The sequence below is a fragment of the Typopeltis vanoorti genome, chromosome 14, assembly GCF_054136105.1.
Source record: "Typopeltis vanoorti isolate ZY-2024b chromosome 14, IOZ_Tvanoo_1.0, whole genome shotgun sequence".
Taxonomy (NCBI): domain Eukaryota; kingdom Metazoa; phylum Arthropoda; class Arachnida; order Uropygi; family Thelyphonidae; genus Typopeltis; species Typopeltis vanoorti.
In genome coordinates this window covers 76,494,707-76,518,621 of record NC_143562.1, presented here as the reverse complement: position 1 = coordinate 76,518,621, position 23,915 = coordinate 76,494,707, and the positions used below count along the sequence as shown (strand labels likewise).

Here is a 23,915-nt window from a genome sequence, read left to right as displayed (position 1 = left end):
CGGGTCTCTTTCTATGTGGTAGATACTTTCCACAGTAAACTGCATATAAAAAATCGCACAAAAAAGGCCTAACTTACGTTGAAAAATTAGGGATACGTTCCATAATTTTCTAAAACCACATAAAACCGAAGCAATGAATTAAAATAAACCTAAAATTGCATAAAAAAAGTTTATGAAAATTCAAGAAAATAAGAATGCCTAAGTTTGTTTTAAAGCTTTATTCATTTAATTTTATTGAAAAGTAACAATTTTTTTTTTTTTTTACATTTTGCAATCAGAATTATCTGATGTTTTAAGGATACTTGTGACATAAAGACTGAATAATATAAGCACATAAATACAAGAAAGATATTTAATAAACCAAATATTTCAGTCTGGAAATAGCAGACCATCTTCAGTGGCACTACAAGAACAGTTTTTAAAAAAATACAAGGGTGGAATACTAACAATTGATCATTTAAAAATAGAACAAGCCGCATGATGTTATATCACTAAGTATTAAAGGGAATATTTTAAAGCAGAGACATGATTGAAATAAAGATATTAATTAATAATATTAAATAACATAAAATTAATATGAATTAACGAGTTAGCCTGATTAGACTTTCCTAGATTTTTGATATAGATATACAGTCATTCCGATTCAGGTTAGGACGATGGAGTAAGGCCTCTATGCTTTCTTTGAAAAAACGTTCAAATTTATAACGGGATCTATGTAAGAGGCGAGTTTTTGACCAAAGGATGTTGTGGTTAGTTTCAATCCCGTGCTGAGCCAATCCAGATTTTTCAGGTTTGTTGTGATGAATGGAGGATTGATGTTCTTGGATTCTTTTTTCAAGAGAACATCCAGTTTGTCCAAAATAGGAGAGATCACAGTTGCAGGGAATTTGATAAACTCCAGGAAGAGACATAGCTGAGCGTTTGTCTTTAGGAGAAGCAAAATGGGAAGATAATTTGTTAATAGGTGAATACATAGCTGTTAACTCATATTTCTTCAGAATTCTTGCGATAGGTTCTGAAATCCCGGAGATGTATAGAATTGGAACTCGACGTATTGAATCTTTGTTGTTTTGTGGTGGATTATAAGAATCGAGAAGATGTTGAGTACTCTTTTCAGAAAAGCCATTGAGTTTCATGTGTTGTTGGATAGTAGAAAGTTCTTTCTGTAGAAAATTAGAAGCAGAACAATTAGTTTAAGCTCTTCTGATTAGACATTTTATGATTCCTGTTTTTTGACAAGGATGATGGGCTGATTCTTTAAGAATATAACAACATGTGAACGTTGGTTTTGGTAAATTCCTTTGGTCAAAAACTCGCCTCTTACATAGATCCCGTTATAAATTTGAACGTTTTTTCAAAGAAAGCATAGAGGCCTTATTCCATCGTCCTAACCTGAATCGGAATGACTGTATATCTATATCAAAAATCTAGGAAAGTCTAATCAGGCTAACTCGTTAATTCATATTAATTTTATGTTATTTAATATTATTAATTAATATCTTCATTTCAATCATGTCTCTGCTTAAAAACATTCCCTTTAATACTTAGTGATATAACATCAGATGGCTTGTTCTATTTTTAAATGATCTATTGTTAGTATTCCACCTTGTATTTTTTTTTAAAAACTGTTCTTGTAGTGCCACCGAAGATGGTCTGCTATTTCCAGGCCGAAATATTTGGTTAATCAAATATCTTTCTTGTGTTTACGTGCCTACATTATTCAATCAGAATTATCATCGCTATTAGACAATATTCGGCAACGTTTGTGAACTAGTGCAAAATCACTTTCATCACCAGAAGAGATAGTCAGCGCATCAGATCTGTATGGTAAAGGCAATGGTTCTTCACAAATAGAATTAGCTTCACCCTCGTTCTGTGCTGATTTCTTTCTTCTGACAATGTAATCAGTGATTAAACTTTGTGATAATGATTTCACTAATTTTTTATGCAGCTTGCGATATCCAGACATACAGTTCTTCAGCTCACAGAATTTAAAGGCTCATTCAGAATTTGTCATTAACAAGAAAATGATTTTCCAATTTATTGCACAGTTCAAGACCTCGAATTATATTTGCACTGAGGGGAACAGGTTTTTCTTCCACTTCACTATCTTTTTCTGGATCTTCGACAATATCTAAAGTTAATCAATATCCAATAATATCATCGTTACTTAAGACATTGTCCACATCATGCTGGCTAAATGTATTAAAACCTTCTCAACTAATTTCATGTGCCAAAGTAATGATTTCAGCTGATAATGTAGATGTTTGAATGGTTGCACTGTTTGCAACACATTTAGGCCAAGCTGCTTTCCAGCAGGTATTTAAAGTTTGTGGTCTTATTTCAGCAATAGCAGATGCAACATGATTTAAGCAGTCCAAAATAGAAAAATTTTCCAAACGTCAGTTACTGTTAATAATTCATTTCTAGTTTATCCAATATAAATTGAAAAGTGTGTTTAACGTAATATTTTTTAAAAGTAGCAATTATGCTTTGATCTAATGGCTGAATAATGCTTGTTGTATTGGATGGAAAAAACACTACCTACACATTTGGATGTTCTAAATGCAGATGAATTGGTACATTGTCAACAATTAATAAAACTTTAAAATCGAGAGCTTTTTGCTTCATATATGTTTCCACTTCTGGTATAAAGCAATTATTGAACCATTCAGTAAATACAGCAGTTGTTACCCAGGCCTTTGTATTAGCCATCCAACGTACCGGCAGCTGTTTTAGATCTTTGCCTTTTAGAGCACGTGCTCTTAGAAATCGATTTACTAGGAGGGTTTTCAACATTCGATCTCCTGATGTATTATATGTAAAATAACAACGTTACTTGATCTTTGCTTGCTTTAAATCCACTTGCTTTTTTCTCAGACTTTGCAATGTAAGTTCGACTAGGCATTTTCTTCCAAAACAATCCTGTTCAGGATATGCTGATAAAAGGCTACCTTACTCTACCATAACATATATAAATACAAGAGACTACTCCTGGAATTTGCTGACCTGGAATAAACCTCAACAAATTTGGAAGCAAAACTGCCTCAAATGTGGGAAGTATGCAAGCAGTCTCATTACATCACCTTAATAGCCAACCAGGAGACATCATTATTATTATTCATTTTTGAAATGATGGACTTTACAACCTTGTTATAAATACCTATTTTAATTTCCCGACGTTTCAACCTTCATATTAAGGTCATCATCTGGAGTATATACAAATATACAAGGACAAGCTGAGTTACATTTCATACAGTAAGCTAAAGAAACAATGATTTGATGAAGCAAAACTGCCTCAAATTTGAGAAGTACTCAAGCAGTCTCATGACACTGACAATAATTCACCAAATCATTGTTTCTTTAGCTTACTGTGTGAAATGCAACTCAGCTTGTACTTTTATATTTGTATATACTCCAGATGATGACCTTAATATGAAGGTCGAAACGTCGAGAAATTAAAATAGGTATTTATAACACGGTTGTAAAGTTCATAATTTCGAAAATGAATGCTGATCACCGTGCAACACTAAAAGAAAGGATCATTATTATTGCATTCTCCATAGAGTTGGTAGATTCACAGTAAGAGCTTCATCAAAGGACAACATATCTATCATTCTGAATCTTAAATTTTTTTTTTTGGAAGTTTTTTTCCACTTGGTTAGACTATAATAAATTTAGTTTAATCCTTTATCCAAGTGTAAGCAAACAAAGTTTGTGCATGAAGCATCTTCAGGACTGAGGGAACTCGTGGTAAAGGTGGACCAAGCTTTCATCACTCCTTGTCTCAGCATCTCCCATAATGCAAAGCACAACTCCTTGCGGATATATATAATGCTATGCATTAAGGGAAGGGCCACTACCCAGACCGGTTTCGACCTTTATTTAATGTTCAAGTACAGGTCAAACTCCAAAAACTCAGCTTTGTTCCCCTCAGTAACAGGCTCACCCCGCCACTGAGAAGAACTCTCAGAACTGGTTGGCTCTACACCGTGGCAGGCTCACCCCACCAATGAGCAGAGCCGCTCATTTGCTCATATCTCATCTGAGGGGTAACAGTAACAGTCGTGCCTTAGTTAACTTCATGGGCTACAGCACTGCCATTCATTACCCCCCCCCCCAGGACCTGGGTGACAGCAACAGCTGAGCCTCAGTTAAAACTTCACAGGCTACAGCATTGCCATTCATCACCCAAGCTTCCAACCGGTTTCGACCATTGTTGAATGTTCAAATACAGGTCAAACTCCAAAAACATTGTTATTGGAGTATGAGCAAACATTGTTTGCTTACACTTGGATAAAGGATTAAACTAAATTTATTATAGTCTAACCAAGTGGAAAAAACTTCCAACATCTTTCTCTAAATCCAGAGTAATTTAATAATAAGGTAGTACACCTTTTGGCAACTCACACAGGTAAACATGACTTCTCCATTGCTTCTGTCTTAGTATCACCACTTCTGGGTCTGGCTTCCACTGACAAAGGAGATGTGCTTTGCATTATGGGAGATGCTGAGGCAATGAGAGCTTGGTCCACCTTTACCACGAGTTGCCTCAGTCCTGAAGATACTTCAGGTGCAAACTTTGTTTGCTTATACTTGGATAAAGGATTAAACTAAATTTATTATATTATGAATCTTAAAATCTTTAACACTCCCTGCATTAACAACACTGGTGATGCATTCTGTTCACTCACAATTCTCCATGTAAAAAATCTACTCCTCACACACCTCTTCACCTCACTCTTACACAATTCCAGGGATGGCCTTTGGTTCTTTCCCCTTCACTAACTTAAACGTCTCTATCATATCACCTTCTTCCCTCCTATCCACCATATGCTGCAATCCACATTTCTTCATTCTCTCTCTCCACAGCCAGCATTCTAGAGTCCTGATATTGTCTTAGTCACTCAAGGTTTTTAGGACTTGAGGCTCACCTTTGGTTTCACTGCCTCAGTCTCCCTTACTCAATACCTGCATACACATATCAGTCTGCACTCTCTGTTCCGTGATTAATACAATTTGACTTCACTGAAATATCAGCAGTAATTAAGTCATTCTAAGTGATATATATTCTATAGTAATTTCCTTAAATAATACTATTATGAACAGCCCACATATAAGCCTTACTACAAGACTGAAATATCTGTAATTTAACAGCTTAATCTTAGTAAAATATATCTTTCTAATAGTTAAACATTTTCCTTTATTTCAATGGATTTCCCATTGAAATACAGGAAATGTAAGTAAATTTAATGAATATTGCTTTCTTTGACATCAGTAACACTAAATTTCTGGAGAAAGAAAAAGTAGTGCGCATAGTAACAGACACAGATGGCATAAGCATTTTGTTTTATATAACACAATCATTATATAATAAATATTTTATACTAAATTATAAAGAGCCAATAGGCTTCATTTCAGCAATATAAACATTATTTAAATTAAGGGGATATTAAATCCCACATTGTTTTAAAACTGAATAAGAAACTCAAAGATTGGAATCAGAGAGTTTCAAATAATGTTTATATCGCCGAAATGAAGCCTATTGGCTCTTTATATTTAAGTAACTTAATGGTTGCACCTTTTTGAAAACTCGTATAGCAGAGTATATAAGTTCTTTTCGCTATACCCTTTGGTATCTATTTGGTCTAGCTACTCACTGATGAAGCCTCAAAAAAGGCTGAAACCGGTCTGGGTAAGTGACCTCCCACCATAATGTAATAACAGCATACATTTCCTAGGGAATGTGTTTTTACATTATGGAAAATACCAAGAATAGCGATCAGAACTTAACCACCTTTGCTGCAAGTTGCCCGAGATTGTACTACGTACTAGGACTACTTGCATTAGCTCACGCTAGTAATCACCGATACTTTTATAGTTTACTATATTCAGTATGAAACTCTCTGATTCCAATCTTTGAGTTTCTTATTCGGTTTTAAAACAATGTGGGATTTAATATCCCCTTAATTTAAATAATATTTTATACTATTTTTATAACAGATTTTTTTTTCTAACTTACTATTTGAACTGTATGAAAAGTTTTATAACCATGCTATTTTTGTTTGTATTAGTTTATGAAAGCACATGATAAGTGGCTGATGATTGAAGAAATCATCAGACTCAGCATGCTTTTATAAGTTTCAAGAAATCTTTTTTTTTTTTTAATTCATTATTCATTCATTGTTCATCTGAAAAACATGCGATTTCCTTGATACTGAGATAGGAGTGAAGTTAGCTTGCTCCACCTTTGCAGCGAGTTTCCCGGTGTTGTACCACCTTATCCCGGTCCTGAAGATACTTTCAGGCGCAAACTTTGTTTGCTCACACTTGGATAAAGGATTAAACTAAATTTATTATGATAACTTGTCTATTAAAGAGACAAATTAACCAGAAAACATGAACAAATAATGACAGATACAGCAGACTATGGAAATAAGATAAGCTACCTCATGATTACCAACTGAAGTTTTAAAAAAATGTAAGTTATATGGTTATAACAAGCCACCAGTCTAATACACAAAGAAATGCAGGATGAGGAACCAAATTTTAACTACTGATAAATGCCAATAAAAGTAGAAGAATGAAGACAAATATACAAAAATGTTACAAAAATACAAGATATAAAATGAATACCAGGAATGCAACATTAAGGTAATTCTATTAGTGGCAGATCAAGTCTCATTAAAAATGTTATCAATGTACTGATATGTGAACAGAATCCTAAAAAGTTAATAATTGCTAACTACTTATATAGATATTCATAAAATATTAAAAATTCAAAATAGTTTAATTTCAATTTACCCTGCAAAGGTGCACTTTCATTAATGAAATCTTCAATTTCTTTTATTACTAGCTTTGGCCTACAACCTATATTAGTGACAATTTCCAATCGCCTTTCTATCTCTTTACGTAATTTCTAAAGAAAAAAAAAAAAAAAAAAGAACACTTTCATATGTTTATAATAATGATTTAAGGTAATTAGAATGTCTTTAAAATTCTCATAAACATTGTTAAATTGAGTTGTAATTGCCATAAATCATGAATATAAATGTTGCTCCTAATCTTATACTCAAATTATTATTATTATTTCGGGCAAATCCAAGGAGTCGACAGACTCATCGAGAGAGGCCCTAACATCATGTCAAGAACAACTATTCGACATTCACACAGTATCTATCATACCTTGCCTTGAACTCATTCATGGTCATAGCACCCACAACAGACTCTGGCAGCTTATTCCACTCATTCACCACTCTCCAAGTAAAAAACCTAACTCTAAAACCCTTGCTAACCACATTCTTGCCCAGCTTCCATGTATGGCCCCTAGTCGTCCCCCACCAGTCCTATTCTCAAAAATATCTTCTGGATTAATCCTATAGAAACCCTTCAGTAATTTGAATGTCTCAATCATATTACTCCTTTTCCGCTTATCAACCAATTTTTGCAAACCACAAATCTTCAACCTGTTCTCATAAGGTTCATTCCACAGGGTCACTCGTCTCTGGATCCTTTCCACCTCCTCCCCATCAAGAAGAAACCCTGGCGCCCATATCTGGGCACAGTAGTCTAGATGGGGTCTTATCAAGGCTCGATATAGAGGAACAATAACTTACTTGTCTCTGCTTGTTAAAGTATTTTTCAGCAACCAAGTGATTTCATGAGCTAATTTAGCTACTTTTGCAATGTGCCCCCTAAACTTCAACTCCCTATCCACCAACATTCCCAAATCCCTGGCCTCATCAATCTCCTGGAGTACGGTTTCACCAATGTGATATACTGCTGCTAATCTTTTCACTCCAAAATGCATAACCTTACACTTTGCCACATTAAATTGACATCCATTTCCCCTAGCCTAGTCCTCCAAATTATCCAAATCATTCTGCAAAATTTTGGTATCCTGTGCACTCACAATTGCTCTACCCAACTTTGCATCATCAGCAAACAAGTGAACACTTCCTCTCAGATCCTTTCCTGTATCGTTAATGAACAAATTGAAAAGTAGTGTTCCAAGAACAGAACCCTGCGGCACACCACTAGTCACGAGACATCTTTTGGACTCCACTCCTGAATAAACCACTCTCTGGTATCTCTCCATCAACCACCCTCCTATCCATCTCACCAACCCTATATCCATCCCCATCTGCTCCAGTTTACTGATTAGAGTTCCATGTGGTATACTGTCAAAGGCCTTGGCAAGGTCCAGTAAACCCATTACCCTTATCCAGTTCAGCCGTCACCGTGTTAAAAAACGTGAGCAATTTACTGAGGCATGATCTACCCTTCACAAAACCATGTTGTCCCCTATACAGTATCCCATTTTCATCTATCCAATCCTGTATTCTTCTCTTGACTAATTTCTCCAAGACCTTGACAACGATTCCTGATATGCTAATCGGTCGGTAATTTACAACAGCATTATATATTAATGCTTAAAAGAAAAGTGAATAATATATAAGAAATACCATATAATGATATTATTATTATTACAGGCAACTCCAAGGAGTCCTTAGACTTATTAAGGTAGGTCCTAAACATCTTGTCAAGAACTATTCAGCATTTGCACAGTTTCTATCATACTTTGCTTTGAACTCATTCACAGTCATGGCACCCGCAACAGACTCTGACAACCTATTCCACTCATTCACTACTCTCGAAGTAAAAAACCTAGTTCTACCATCCTAACTAACTACACTCTTGCTCAGTTTCCATGGATGGCCCTAGTTCTCCCACCACCACACCTGTTCTGAAAAATTTCCTGTCTAAATTAATCTTGCAAAAACCCTTCAGTAATTTGAATGTCTCAATCATATCACCCCTTTTCTGCCTATCAGGCAGTTTCTGTAACCCACAAAACTTCAACCTGTTCTTGTAAGGTTCATTCCATAGACCTGCTACCATCTTGTTCACTCACCTCTGGATCCTCTCTACCACCTCCCAATCACCAAGAAACTCGGGCACCCAGATCTGCGTGCAGTAGTCAAGATGGGGTCTTATCAAGGCTCAATAAAGAGGAACAATAACCTGCTTGTCAACATATCCTTCAGTAACCAAGTGATCTGATGAGCTGCTTTAGCCACTTTTGCTATGTACCCCCTAAACTTCAATTCCCTATCCATTAACATTCCTAAGTCTCTGGCTTTGTCAATTTCCTGGAGTACAGCTCCACCAATGTGGTATACTGCTGATAATCTCTTCACCCCAAAATGCATAACCTTACACTTTGCCACATTAAATTGACATCCATTCTCTTTAGCCCAGTCTGCCAATCTATCCAAATCATCCTGCAAAATTCTGACATCACGTGTATTGACTATTGCTCCACCTAACTTTGCATCACTGGCATGTCTCTGACACTGCGAAGTCTCTGACTTCATCAATTTCCTGGAGTACAGTTCCATCAATGTGGTACACAGCTGATAATCTTTTTGCCCCAAAATGCATAACTTTACATTTTATCACATTAAACTGACACCCATTCTCCTTTTCCCAGACTGCTAGTCTACCCAAATCATCCTGCAAAATTTTAACACCATCTATAATAATTATTGCTCTACCCAATTTTGCATCATCAGCATCAATTGAACAGTTCCTCTCAGATCCTTTCCTATATCATTAATGTTGAAATTAAACAGCAGCGGCCCAAGAACAGAGCCTGTGGTATGCCACTAGTCACAGGCCTTCTTCTGGACTCTACTCCTGAATAAACTACCCTCTGATATTTCTCTATCAACCACCTTCTTATCCACTTCACCAACCCTATATCCATCCCATGTGCTGCAGTTTACCGATTAGAATTCCATGTGGTATATTCAAACTGATTAGAATTCCATGTGGTATAAACTGTACTTCAAAGGCCTTTGCAAGGTCCAGCAGTATCACTGTAATTCCATTACCCTTATCTGATTCAGCTGTCATTGTATTATGAAATGTGAGCAAGTTACTGAGGCATGATCTACCCTTCACAAAAACCTTGCTGTCCACCCCCATTCAGTATCCCATTTCCATCTATCCATTCCTGTATTTTGCTCTTGACCAACTTCTCCAATACTTTTCTAGTCTGTCGCCTTAACCACTCGGCCACGACTTCTGCCTAAACTTATATAATAATAAAATAAATTTAAAAAAAAAAGCATCTATAAAGAAGTAAACAAATATATTAATAAGAAAACTATTATAATAAAAATTAATTTTTTGTCAGAATTTTTATCACAGTTTTTACTAACATTTACTTTTGGCTTAATTCAAACCTGATGCCAACTATGCTACCCTGTCAAACTAAGTGACAGCAAAACATTTGTAATAATAATTTTTAATTACAGTTTCAATGATCACCACAGTTAAGGCCTACTAAAATAAGTTTGTACATCATTTGGCAACACAAATTAGTCCTCATTCACAGTAAATATATAGTCACCTTTGAAATCTCAAAACAATTTTGAAGGCTACTTTTTTCAATCTCACAAATGATTCCAACAGTCATCTTTATCTCCACCATTGATGAAAACTGCTGATTTTGAGGTGAAACTTTATTTCCAGGGAAGCAAAAGTTGAAGTGATGAGATGCAAGTACAGATGGTGTTCCAAAGAGTATTATGTTTGACTAGATAGAATAACAAGTGCCAGAGGCAATGTCATGCTACAACAGCTAGTTGCTTAATGATCATGGTGCAGGTCACTTCCACTCGATGGAATTTCTCAGATTTTTTATATGCTTTTATGTCACGTACCAGTTCTGTAGTCCTATTTGAAGTTTTGTTGCACTGACTTCCCCCCCCCCCTGTAAAGTATGTGATCATCTTAGTTTGATGTCATTTCAAGCCTTTCTCCGTTTTCTTTTAATTGCTTAACTTAACTCTTCAAAAATGAGTCTAAGAGATGGTCTAAACAACTATTAAGAAAGAACAAAGAGACTGGCCTATAACTCTCGTCATATCAATTTACAAAAAATTTATATATATATAACTAAATGTGAGAATTCTAAAAAAATTTCTTTAATCATTGTTATCGCCATTGTCTAGGTCATTTCCATGGAGGCAAAGACTCATGGGAAGTCCACACTAACCATTATTCATGCAACCCCTATGACACTTCTCCTTGAACTCATTCACCAATAAAATGCTCACAAATGGCTTCTAGCAACCTATTCTGCCCATTCAGTATCTTTCAAGCAAAAAATTCTAGTTGCCAGACCCATGCTAATCACTTATGCAATTTCCAGAGGTGATCTCTTGTTCTTTCTCTCCTCCCATTTCTACCATGCACTGAAAAAATTCTGTCAATCCTATTAAAAACATGTAATTTATTAAAAGAGTTTTATCATATCCTCTTTTTTCTGTCTATCAGCAGCACTTGAAACCCACAAATTTTCAAAATATAATCACAGAGAGCATTTCTGGGACAGTCACAATCTTGGTCACTTATCTCTGTATCCTCTCCACTGCTTCCTCATCCTAAAGGAATCCAGGTGACACACCTGTGTGGAGATGTGGCCTTATTAAAGTCTTATAACGAGGAATAACAACCTCCCTATCCCTGCTTGTTGGTATGTTCAACATTCAAGTAAACCAATGGCCTATTCTGGCCACCTTTGTAATATGCCCATTAAGCTTCAAGTTCCTGTTCACAATTAACCCAAGTATCCCTGATCTAAATTTCCTGAAATCCAGTTCTAATGTAATATACAGTTTCTGATCTCTTCATCTTGCCACATTCAACTGGCAACAATTATCTTTTGTCGATGCAGCCATTTTTTTAATCTGATTCCCATATAGTACATTAGTACTCTGAGCGAGTTAAGGATTTTTTTTTTTCAAGCCGCTTCAGGCCTCCAATAAGTAGTAAGGTGATTCATACTAGGCAATGAAATTCATCTCACACCTAAAGGCAATCACAAACATTCATGCCCACGGCAGGATTCGAATCCATGACTTATTGGTTGGAGAGTGGATATGCTAACCTCTTGGCTAACCAAACCAGTAGGCTATTTAAATCATCATGCAGGATCTCCATATTACTCTTAACTATCACTTAGTTTTGTCAACAGACAACTGGATATTTCTCAAATTTTTCCTTAAATCATTTCCTATATCACTGATGTAGAAAGTAATAGCCCAAGTACAGAGCTCTGTGGTATATCACTAGTTACCTACATTCCCCTGGATTCAATTTCCAGGGGAATGTAGGTATATTCAATACCTCTTTGATGTCTGTTGACCAGTAACATCCTTATCCATATCTATTTACTTCAATTTATGTAACAGGGTTCCATGTGGTTCACTTTTCCTCTCTGCCATTAGTGAGTCTTAACAGACTCACTAATGTCCTTAAACTTTGCTTCAGGAAAACATAATTTCATTACACTCTCCTCAAGCACTTTGCTTTCTCTTCTATGCCATACCACTTGCCAGGTATTTCTCAAACTCTTCTACCACACTTTATGTCTGTGAAGGACTCCATGTAAGCATATTATCCCATTACAATTTCATCATTCTCCTCATCTTCCACTATTTCTTTCATATCACTCATACCTTGTTCACCCTCACTCACTTCTACCACATTACTTTCAACAATCTAGCCAACATTCTTACATTATCCAACCTTTTGTCATTCAACTGTTTGCTGCCATTCTTACTTTCCCCCATACTTCTGGCACTCACTTTCAAAACACTCCCTACACTCACTTGCCGGTTCAGTCTCTTTCAATAAATCTCTCACCCTTTGCAATGAATATTTCTCACAAATCCTACATGTTAAATTGATCCACCATTGTTTACTATGCATCACTGCCATAATGAACAATATATAACAAGTACTGCCTTTTGGCTCTTACAAGAAGAGTAAATTTTTTGACTCTTATATTCAGAATAAGATTTCAGGAACGATTTAAGATGAAAACACTGTAATTGTCTTAAATCTTTACTTTCCTTACTCATGCTATTTGCTGGAGACCTGAAGTAGCTTGAAAGAATTCCATGTTTGATCTCTATGGGAAAATATTTCCAGATTATCTGACTTCTTAGCACACTTACAGTATTAAAATGTACTATAGATTATGATCTTTTGTGGTTGGGATTGATAAAAAAATTATATTATTAAAAATTATCAATTCTTAATGGCTCTTATTCTTCTAATATTTCAGTGTCATTTTATAACAAATCATTATTAAGAACAGTACATGAATTATAATTGGATCAATAAAGCAAGGAGTTCCTCTTTTAACATACAAACTTGATCACTTATCCATGTACATTACTAAATGATATGATTTCAGAATACTAAACAACAGCGACAGTTAATGAGGACTTTTTACAATGAGTCTTATAGCTGCATGGATAGTGATTATATTATACTATTATTAGACATGAAATTAATTATTTTTTTCATTTGCAAAATTAGGCTGCAGAATCATATATTTTCAACATTTTTTACACACTCATTAAATAACTTGAATACAGATTGTGAGACATATATATATTAGAAAATTAAAAATGATGGTATATAAAATTAACCAACTTACAAGATGATCAGCAATACAAAGTTTCAAAAACATTCTCCACATTTAAAACTCACATATTCCCTAAAATTTCCATTTATCATATAACTATATTTTTTGATGAACTTTTTTTAAAAAAAAAAAAATTTATACATTAGAACATTAATAATTTACATCAAAATCACTGCTGAAACAATCAGATTATTTTCTTACCTTTGGACAGTCATATGTAATATCTATGTGAAGTCCCCGTCTTGACTTTAAAGAAAATCTAGTAATTTGTCTCTTTCCAAAGATAAAAAGAAGCATGAAAGTCTGGAGAAAAGAAAAGTAAAAATAATAAAATAAAGCGTACACATACACACACACGTATGAATGCAACTGCCTATATGGATAAAATATACCAAACATTTTATGATTCTATCCATGTTATTTCAATTTCAATGGATGCTATGGATCCATGTTTTGGTTGATGCACGAGGGTGATCTGAAAAGTTCTTGGCCTAACAATGAAAAAACAAATTTATAATTTCAAAATTATTTTTATTTTCAACTTAATTTCCCTTAAGACTAATACATTTATTCCAGCAATGCTCCAGCGCCATTATCCCATCCCTGTAGTGGTTCTCAGTAAGATCTGCAAAATACCCCTCTACAGCTGCAATCACCTCTTGATTTGACGAAAAATACTGACCAGCAAGGAAGAGTTAGTTTTGGGAAGAGATAGAAGTCAGAGGGAGAAAAATCTGAGGAATAGGGTGGATGTTCCAACAATTCATAGTGCAGATCCCTTAATTTTCCGATTGCCAAAACACTTTTGTGGGCAGGTGCAATGTCCTGATGAAAGATGATTTTTTTCTTCTGCAAACTGTGTCTTTTCTCAGGAATTTTTTCATCTAGTCTGGTTAAAAGATTAGAATAATATACCCCAGTTAGTGTTTTACCCTTTTCAAGATAATTAATAAACAAAATGCCTTTAGCATCCCAAAACATCGATGTCATGACCTTGTTTTTGACCCACTGTTTTGACTGCTGTTTGGATTCTGGTGTGTAATGGTGAATCCAAGTCTCATCCATAATAATAAATCGACGCACAAAATCTGTTTTATTTTTGTTAAAACACTCCAAGCACTGTTCAGAGATTTTCATGTGAGTGCGTTTTTGATCTGCTGTGAGTAAGCGCAGCACCCATCTTGCACAAAACTTTTTCATTTGCAATTCTTCATGCAAAATATATCCTATACATTCTTTTGAAATGCTTGTAGTCTTAGCAATTTCATGTACTTTGACTCACCAGTCATCCAATATCATATCGTGCACTTGATCAATGATTTCTGGTGTTACTACACTTTTTGAACATCCTTCACGTGGATCATCTTCAAGGCTGGTACAGCCACGTTTAAACTCGGAAACCCATTTCTTAATTGTGGAAAATGAAAGAGAAGAGTGCCCATAAACTTTTATGAACTTTGAATGAATTTCTTTTGGCGTTAAACCTTCTTTTACAAAGAATTTTATAACCGCACGTCCATTTCAAGGGGTGACAAAACTTTTGCTTCAGACAGCTGTATAAAATTACTTGATAGAATGACTTGCAATTTCACATGGATGCTTATGACAGATGTACCAACTTAGAAAAAAAAAAATCATGCCGATAGTGTTGCCATCTATGGTCGAAGCCGAGAACTTTTCAGGCCATCCATGTATATGCATATCATGGCTGGTATAATGGTCAATACAGTGATAAAAAATACGCATGCATCAAATAATAAAACTCTGCAGTCCACATTCCCTCAGCCTGTCTTCATAACTAGCACAGTCCTGATACCATCTTTGTTATCTGCCTCTGCACCCTTTCCACAGTTAATTTTTAAAAAAATCTAGTAATTTATCTTTTTCCAAATGAATTTAGAATTTCCAGATGAATTAGAAGATATGAAAGTTTGGAGAAAAGAAAAGAAAAAATAATAAAATGAAACACACACACACACTACTGGGTTACCTTCACAACCTCTGCAATACATTCCCTGAATTTCAGGTTTCTGTCAATCATCACTCCTAGATCCCTTGCCTCCTTAACTTCCTCCAGTATAGCTCCTCAAATAGAGTATGCAACCTCCCCTCGACGTATCCCAAACTTCAAGACTTTACATTTTGCTGCACTAACCTGACACCCCAATTCATTTGCCCATCTGGCCAGTTTATTCAAAATCTCTTGCGGGACTATTACATCTGCACAATTACTAATAAACTTTCCCAGCTTCACACTGCAAACAACTGAATATCCCCCCCTGCAATCTACTAACAATGTCATTGATATAAAGGTTAAACAATATAGGTCCCAGTACTGAGCCCTGTGGAACCCCCACTTATAACCTTCTGCCTCCTTGATATTGCCACACCATACACAACTCTCTGATATTATGGGGATCTCTGAGATGTGGTTGACAGAAGGTGATATGCTAAAAGGAACAGAAGTAGCAGGATACAGCATTTTTCAACAGGATAGAAAGGGAAAATGCAGTGGTAGAGTACTGCTTATGATATGTGATGACTTGTCCTTTAAGAGTGGAGGCTTTGGAAGGCAGTGACACTAAAGGTTTTGAAAGCATATGGTGTGAGGTAGAGGTGTGCAAGACAAGATATTTAGTGGGGTGTTGCTTCTAGCCAGGGCACATAGAGGGTAAGGAGCAAGAGATGTTTAAGCAGTTGAGTTTGGCAAGTGCAAGAAGAATGATTGTTATGGGAGATTTTAACTGCTTATCATTATCCCCCTCCAGACTCCACTGGATTCAGCATTACCTGATGTATTACCCTTTCTCCCAAACACCTATTCCCACAAGAGACCCCTGCTACCATCCACCCTGATAATTCTAATTTCCCTGCATTGACACACTGACTTGTTCAGAGAAAATGTCCTCAAATGCCCTCCAAGCATCCACACTTTCCAAGCCTCTCTTTTGACACATTCTGGCTATCATACTATTCATTATTAATGCTCTTCTCCTCAGCTCGTCATTATTATACCTGGGCAACACACACACAATCTTCCCTCTCTCTGAGTCTTATTCCATACAATCTTAAGCATGAACCTCAGATCTCTTGCCACCCTCTCAAGTCATTCGTGCCCACCATCACAATCATCTCCTTCATACATGGGTTCACTTTTCTACTTCTGTTCTTTTTCCCAATCATGACTATGCTCTACAACAGCACAAGCAAACACTAAAAATTATTAAAGGGTATGAATACAAATGCACAGTACATCCATTTTCAATAGCAAACAAAGAAAGATGTGAAAGGTGCAGCGATCCTTGAATAGACTGCTGCTGTTAGGTGGTATGAAAGTAATAGAGCTGCATTAAGTAAAAATTTTATAACTAAATTTTTCCATAGCCTTTTCAGAATAATTTGTATAAATCATGGTCATAAATAAGGTTTATACTGTAAAGTAACATTTCCCAGATTTTTCCTACGACAGAACACTTCACAAATCCTGAAATTTTCATGAAACACCTTGGTTATTTTGTGATGTATTAATAATTAATTATGGCATAATCGTAGAGAGTATTAGTATATTTATGTATAAGGTGTGACATGTTGACAAATATAAAATTACACTTAAATCAGTTATCAATCACTGGACTAATGAAATCTTGTAGCATACTGAAGTTTCCTCTAGCCAACATCATTAAATTAATTTGTGCTGATTTTCATTGACACATCCCATTTTGATCACCAAAAATTTATGATATTATTATAAGTACCTACGAGTGAATGCAGACTTTTTCTCCTGTGTGCTGGTAGGTTTCCTCTCCTTTTGTACATCGTGGAGATCACTTTGTAGGCTGAAGGTGGATGAATCACTATCTGTTGCATCATAAACACCTTCAATAAGAGATTTCTTAACACCAAAATTAAACAAAGTCCCTTGTCTCTTATTCATGTTAATTTAAATCTGTAGGCCTATTACTTTCAAAAAATCACGGCACTACGGTTTCAAAACAAGTACTTGCACCCTACAATACGAACTTGAGAAGAAAGTATTCAGTATTACTGGATTTGAGAACTGGATACAGACTACCTTGAATCTTCAATTTCAGTGGAAAAACTTTCTTTATACTTCCTTGCTGGTTGGTCACTAACATTTGCAACACAGATGTTATTTCATTCAGTTTTGAGAAGAGAGGATATGCTGCCCATTTTTGTAATCGGCTTGCAGGCAATTTTTATGACCGGTCATAAACAGTGGTATTCCCTTTCCTGGATTACTTCCATGTTTGAAAATACACAGCTTGGTCACTGACATCACGGAACACTTATTCACTTTCCGCGGATCACAATTTGGGAAGCTGTAAAGGATTTTTCTTTACAGCTTCATCCCCTCCAGAAATCTGGGTCTGTTTGCATATATACAGTATATGCCACTTCAATATTTGACATAGTTAACAATAATATCATATCCTAGATATATACTAAAAACTGTACACAGAGTTAGATATTCACACACTATGCACAAAGAAACATGTCCTCTTAATGATTATTATTATTACGGGCAACTCCAAGGACTCCTTAGACTCATCGAGGGGAGGTCCCAAACAACAATGTCAAGAACAACTATTCAACATTCACATAGCATCTATCATACTTTGCCTTGAACTCATTCACAGTCATGGCACCCACAACAGACTCTGGCAGCTTATTCCACACATTTACCAAACTCCAAGTAAAAAAAACCTAGCTCTAACACTCTTGCCCAGTTTCCATGGATGGCCCCTAGTCCTCCCACCACCAGTCCTATTCTCAAAAATATCTTCTGGATTTATCCTATAGAAACTCTTCAGTAATTTGAATGTTTCAATCATATCACTCCTTTTCTGCCTATCAACCAATTTCTGCAACCCACAAATCTTCAACCTGTTCTCATAAGGTTCATTCCATAGACCTGCTATAATCTTGGTCACATACCTCTGGATCATTTCCACCTCTTCCCCATTGAGAAAAAACCCTGGTGCCCAAATCTGGGCATAGTAGTCAAGATGGGGTCTTATCAAGGCTCGATACAGAGGAACAATAACGTACTTGTCTCTGCTCATCAAAGTATTCTTTAGTAACCAAGTGATTTGATGAGCTGATTTAGCCACTTTTGGAATGTGCCCCCTAAACTTCAACTCCCTATCCACCAACACTCCCAAATCCCTGGCCTCGTCAATCTCCTGGAGTACAGTTCCACCAACGTGGTATACCGCTGCTAATCTTTTCACCCCAAAAATGCATAACTTTACATTTTGTCACATTACATTGACATCCATTCTCCTTAGCCTAGTCCTCCAATCTATCCAAATCATCCTGCAAAATTTTGACATCATGTGCATTCACTATTGCTCTATCCAACTTTGCATCATCTGCAACAAATGAACAGTTCCTCTCAGATCCTTTCCTATATCGTTAATGAACAAATTAAATAGTAGTGGTCCAAGAACAGAACCCTGCAGCACACTGCTAGTCACAGGCCATCTTTTAAACTCTACTCCTGAATGAACTACTCTCTGATATCTCTCCATCAACCACCATCCTATCCATCTCACCAACCCTATATCCATCCCCATATGCTGCAATTTACTGATTAGAATTCCATATGATATCCTGTCAAAGGCATTAGCAAGGTCCAGCAGTATCACTGTAACCCCATTACCCTTATCCAGTTCAGCCATCATTGTTTTATAAAACGTGAGCAAGTTACTGAGGCATGATCTACCTTTCACAAAACCATGCTGTTCCTCATACAGTATCCCATTTTCATCTATCCATTCCTGTATTTTTCTCTTGACCACTTTCTCCAAGACCTTACAACGACTCCTGATATGCAACAGCAGTCTTGGAACCCCCTTTATGCAGTGGAACTATTTTCCCCTCTTTCCATCCCCTCAGAACTAACCCAGACCTGAGACTCAATTTAAACAAAATGGTCAAGGGCACTGATCAATTCTTTAGCCGCTTTACATAAGACCTGAACTGGTATACCATCTTGTCCCACAGATGTATTCACATTAAGGTTTTGTAATAGACTAGTCACCACCACTGCATTCACCACAATTCTGTATAAGCTATTGATTCCTTCATTCCTGCAATATCTCCACCTGGATGATATACTCTTGCAAAGTGCTCGCTCAGTAATTCCACTATATCAACTGATTCAGTTACTTCCCTACCATCGGTATTCCTTAAAATCATTCTGCCGTATACATTTTTTCTTTTACTTGCAACATATCAAAAAAACAGAACTGTTTGGGATTCTCTTTAGCTTGCATGGCTGATTTCCTTTCATAATCCGCTTTTGCTTTTCTTACCACACTCGTTAACTTCTGGCCTGCACTTTATACCGTTCGTGTGCCTGCAGGCCATCTTTCTCCTTAAATTCCCTCCACAGTTGTTTCTTTTTTTGCAGCTCAAGCTTAATCATGTTATTCATCCATTTAACCCCTACTTGATTTACTATTCAGACTCTAGGTATACAGTAAGCCATTACCTCCTGCAAATGCTCCTTAATCACCTCCCATGCACTATCAGCATCCAGCCCTTGCAGTTTTACATGCCATGGCACTGAACCAAGCAATCTCCTAGGCTTATCATACTTACCAGCCCGGTAATTCCACATGTACCCTGTCTTAATTGAAAATTCCACACATTTAGCCACCTACCAGTTCAAGACCTTATAATCATTCTCTCCAGTTGGTGGCAACGTGGTCATATTCCTTACAGTCAAATCTCAGATGCAATTACTATGTCAAGCACTCTCGAACCGCTAGTATTTTCCATTACATGCTGTCTCAGATAGTTATCCCTTAATAACTGCATAAAATCTAATTCCTTCCTCCCATGTCATCTCCTCCTTCCAATCAATGTTTCCATCACCTGGTCTATAGCAGCACCCAACTGCATATTTAGTTCTGCTAGTCTCAATCTCACACCAAATAGCCTCCATCTCACACCAATCACACCAGATAGTTATCCCTTAATAACTGCATAAAATCTAATTCTTCCTCCCATGTCATCTCCTCCTTCCAATCAATGTTACCATAGTTGAAATCCCCCATAATAATTACCCTCCTTTCGCTCATTGCATCTATTTGCTTATGCATACCATTTGCACCATCTATTCCATCACCTGGTCTATAGCAGCACCCAACTGCATATTTAGTTCTGCTAGTCTCAATCTCACACCAAATAGCCTCAAATGTGCTCTTTTCACTATCTTGCAGTTCAACTTATATTCTCCTTGGCTGCGTTCATCAGCTATCATCAATAACACTCCTCCCCCCCCCCCCATTCTATTTTCACTGTCCCTCCTGAACACACTATACCCTTCACATTCTATCCCACTAGCTATATCATCTTCTGTCAGCCATGTTTCACTAATGCTAATAACCTGTGGCCGGGAAGAGACAACCAAGGCCAAAAATTCTTCCTTCTTGTTCCTAATACTCCTGGCATTAGTATACATGAAATACAGAAGCCCGTTAATCCCACCCTTATCTTGATGCCTTATACTAACTATCCCATTCTGATTTGATGTCCTTTATACTAACTCGGGCATATTATACACATTCTTTACACTCAACTGCCTCACTAATGTCTGCATATCCACCACCCCCCCTTAATAGCTCTAGTTTCCCTGATTCTGCACATTCACTTCATTCAGCAACACTTTTTTCCAGTCTCCGCACACCAAATCCATTCAGATGCAAACCATCCATCTTGTATAAATCCTTTTGCCCATCAAACTCACTCCACACCACTCCTCCTGCATAACCTGCACATAGAGTCATTTGCAATTATGGCCCTCCTTCTCAACTCTTCTCTGTCATACCGTGGCAACAGACTCACTAACTTAACTCTCTCACTCTTTTCTTTTGCTACCTCTAGTAATTCCTTCAAGTCCTCTCTCACATCAATTTTTTCTCCTCTTAAATCATTCATTCCTGCCACTACTATCATTTCTTTCACCCTCTGCTTTTGCACTCTAATAGACTCGCTTACATCCTTAATTTTCACACCCGGTGAGTACGATTTTGTCAAATTCTCATCTATTACACCTCTTACTAATGAATCTCCGTACAACACTCGCTCCTTCATTTTTCTTACATTCCTGATCATACTCTTATTTTTCTTATCACACACTTGCTTCTGTCTGTTAGCTGATGCGCTGGGTAAACAATTTTGAAATCACTCCAGCTGCCGCTTCACCCTATGTATTACTCCGCACAACTGTGCAATCTCCATAATGATAACGTGGATTTCTGAAGGTCTCCTTAATAAATACAGTAACTGAGGAACAATGTATTACGATTAGAAGTTACATTATGGATAATAATGTTGCAATCCTGAAACTTCCATCATATCATTAACATTCATTAAATATTATTAACATATCATTAACAAGCTAATTCAAAAACTATCAAATTAAATATTTCATGAAAATAAAACACTTCTTCAGTTAACTGTTTGGGAAAATATCTATAATTCCTAACATGCTTTTAATTATTCTTCACAGTTAATGTTTTCTGCATCTCATAAATAGGTACAGTAAAATGTAAATTATCCATGGTAACTGGGAGATACCAGAACTCGAATAATTAAAAACACAGGTAATCCAAATTATGCTTTATTGGATTAAATACATAAAAAACCCGAATGTTTTTAAACTTAGAAAGTCCGTGATTTTTGTTTGTTTTCTTTGTAGCAGTATTTTTCTTTTTATTTTTTTTTTATATGTCCACAAATTTGTAAAACTTCTAATGTATCAACATCATCTGGACTTTCCATGAATTTAAGTAATGTTTCTACAACTGTTAGGGGCTTCATTACAACTTACTTTGTAAGCTGGTTGTAGTTCGTCATCATTGTGTTCATCGAGAGAAATACTTGCTTGATCCTGCCATCTGTTGGTTCTTGCACACTTTGGATTAAGTCAATGTCAGTTATTTTTTCATATCTAGCCTCATTTTTGTCTATATTTAACCATTCGTTAATATTTTCCTCATGTAAGTCTTCACATCTCTCAATATTTTTGATTAATTTTAAAATATCAGGGTCAACTTCTACACTAATATTTGGGTCTTCCATTTCCAAATTATTTTCAGCAAACAAAGTTACTGGGCAATTTTTTTTGAATGATTTTTCAATTGTTTCACTTTTAACTTCTGTCCAGGCTGTAGAAATGTTATAGATAGCATCTTTAATTGTTAGGGATTTGCAAAATAAAACACAATTTTTTCCTTCCATAATAAAGTCTGACATCAGTTTTTTTTCTATACAATCTTTTCATGGTCTCAATCACACCTTGGTCCATAAGTTGAACTAGTCACGTCATATTTGGAGACAATATTGCTATTTTCTGCAGAAAGTTCTTCTATTGGAGGACGGGATGGAGTGCTATCTAATTACAGAATTGCTTTACCAAAGACATTTCTGAGAGAGAAATGTTTTCATTTCTCTCTTAGAACGAATTTGTCTTTCCACCATTTTTTGAAAACATCCCTAGTCATTCATAGAGATCTATGATTATAAAAATCTGTTGTGAAAAATATTTTTTGTGTCCTTGAAACTTCCAAGAGAGTTTGATTTTCCCACTATGGCTAATTTTAATTTGTCTTCTCCTGAAGCACTGGAGCAGAACAGAATTATTTTGTCATTGTTTACCTTGTATCCTGGTGCATGTTTTCTTGTACGGACATCAATATGCAAGTGGATATTGCTCGCTAATAAAGTCCTGTTTCACCATTGTAAATTTGTGATTGTGCAAGAGCCTTCTCTTTAATAACTGATGCTAATTCATCACAGAATAATGTTGCTCCTATCTGCATCGAGCTTTTCACCCTGTATTTAACTCTCTTAATACCATGCCTCTCTTTAAATTGCTAAGAAAATTTAAATGTCCTAGACATGTCTAATTTTTCAAAAAAAAAAAATTTTTTTTGCCTTACTTAAAATCAGTGGTCCTGATTGGAGTTGCTTCAGCTCTTTGTTGAAAAAACGACTACACCTTCTAGTTGTTCATTTGTAGCACATTAGGTCCCATGCAGTTTGCTGACCAATACCAAATTCAGCTCCAAGTGATTAGACACTTTCACCTTTTTCACGTCTTTTAATTATCTCCAATTTATTTTCCACTGTTAAAAAACTTTTTCTTTTTCCCAGCATTTTAGGGGTTGAAATGCTAGATAAATCTGGTTACACAAGAGGAGCACACGAACAAGCTGGACTACATGCTCTGGAAGCAGAACGGGAAGCCATAACAGTGACAACAAATAAGTTCTGCTAGAAAGATGCTACAAAGTTATTTAAAATATGCAGCAATGACTTCTGTTATTTTATGAATCCACTTGCATAGAGAATTTTTTTTTTAAAAAAATGAAAT

The 23,915-nt window shown here is 36.0% G+C and overlaps 1 protein-coding gene across 2 annotated transcripts in view; it reads right to left on the bottom strand.

Annotated features, from left to right (window-relative positions):
* Positions 1-23,915, bottom strand: part of LOC150099687 (lipid transport auxiliary protein 1-like) — a 110,765-nt gene that overhangs the window by 54,885 nt on the left and 31,965 nt on the right. For both annotated transcript variants that reach the window (XM_090403523.1, XM_090403522.1), the window contains exons 3-4: positions 13,709-13,810; positions 6,805-6,919 (exon numbers count right to left, since the gene is read on the bottom strand). In XM_090403523.1, the coding sequence (XP_090259649.1) occupies positions 6,805-6,919; positions 13,709-13,810 (217 nt within the window). The remainder of the gene's footprint in view (positions 1-6,804; positions 6,920-13,708; positions 13,811-23,915) is intronic.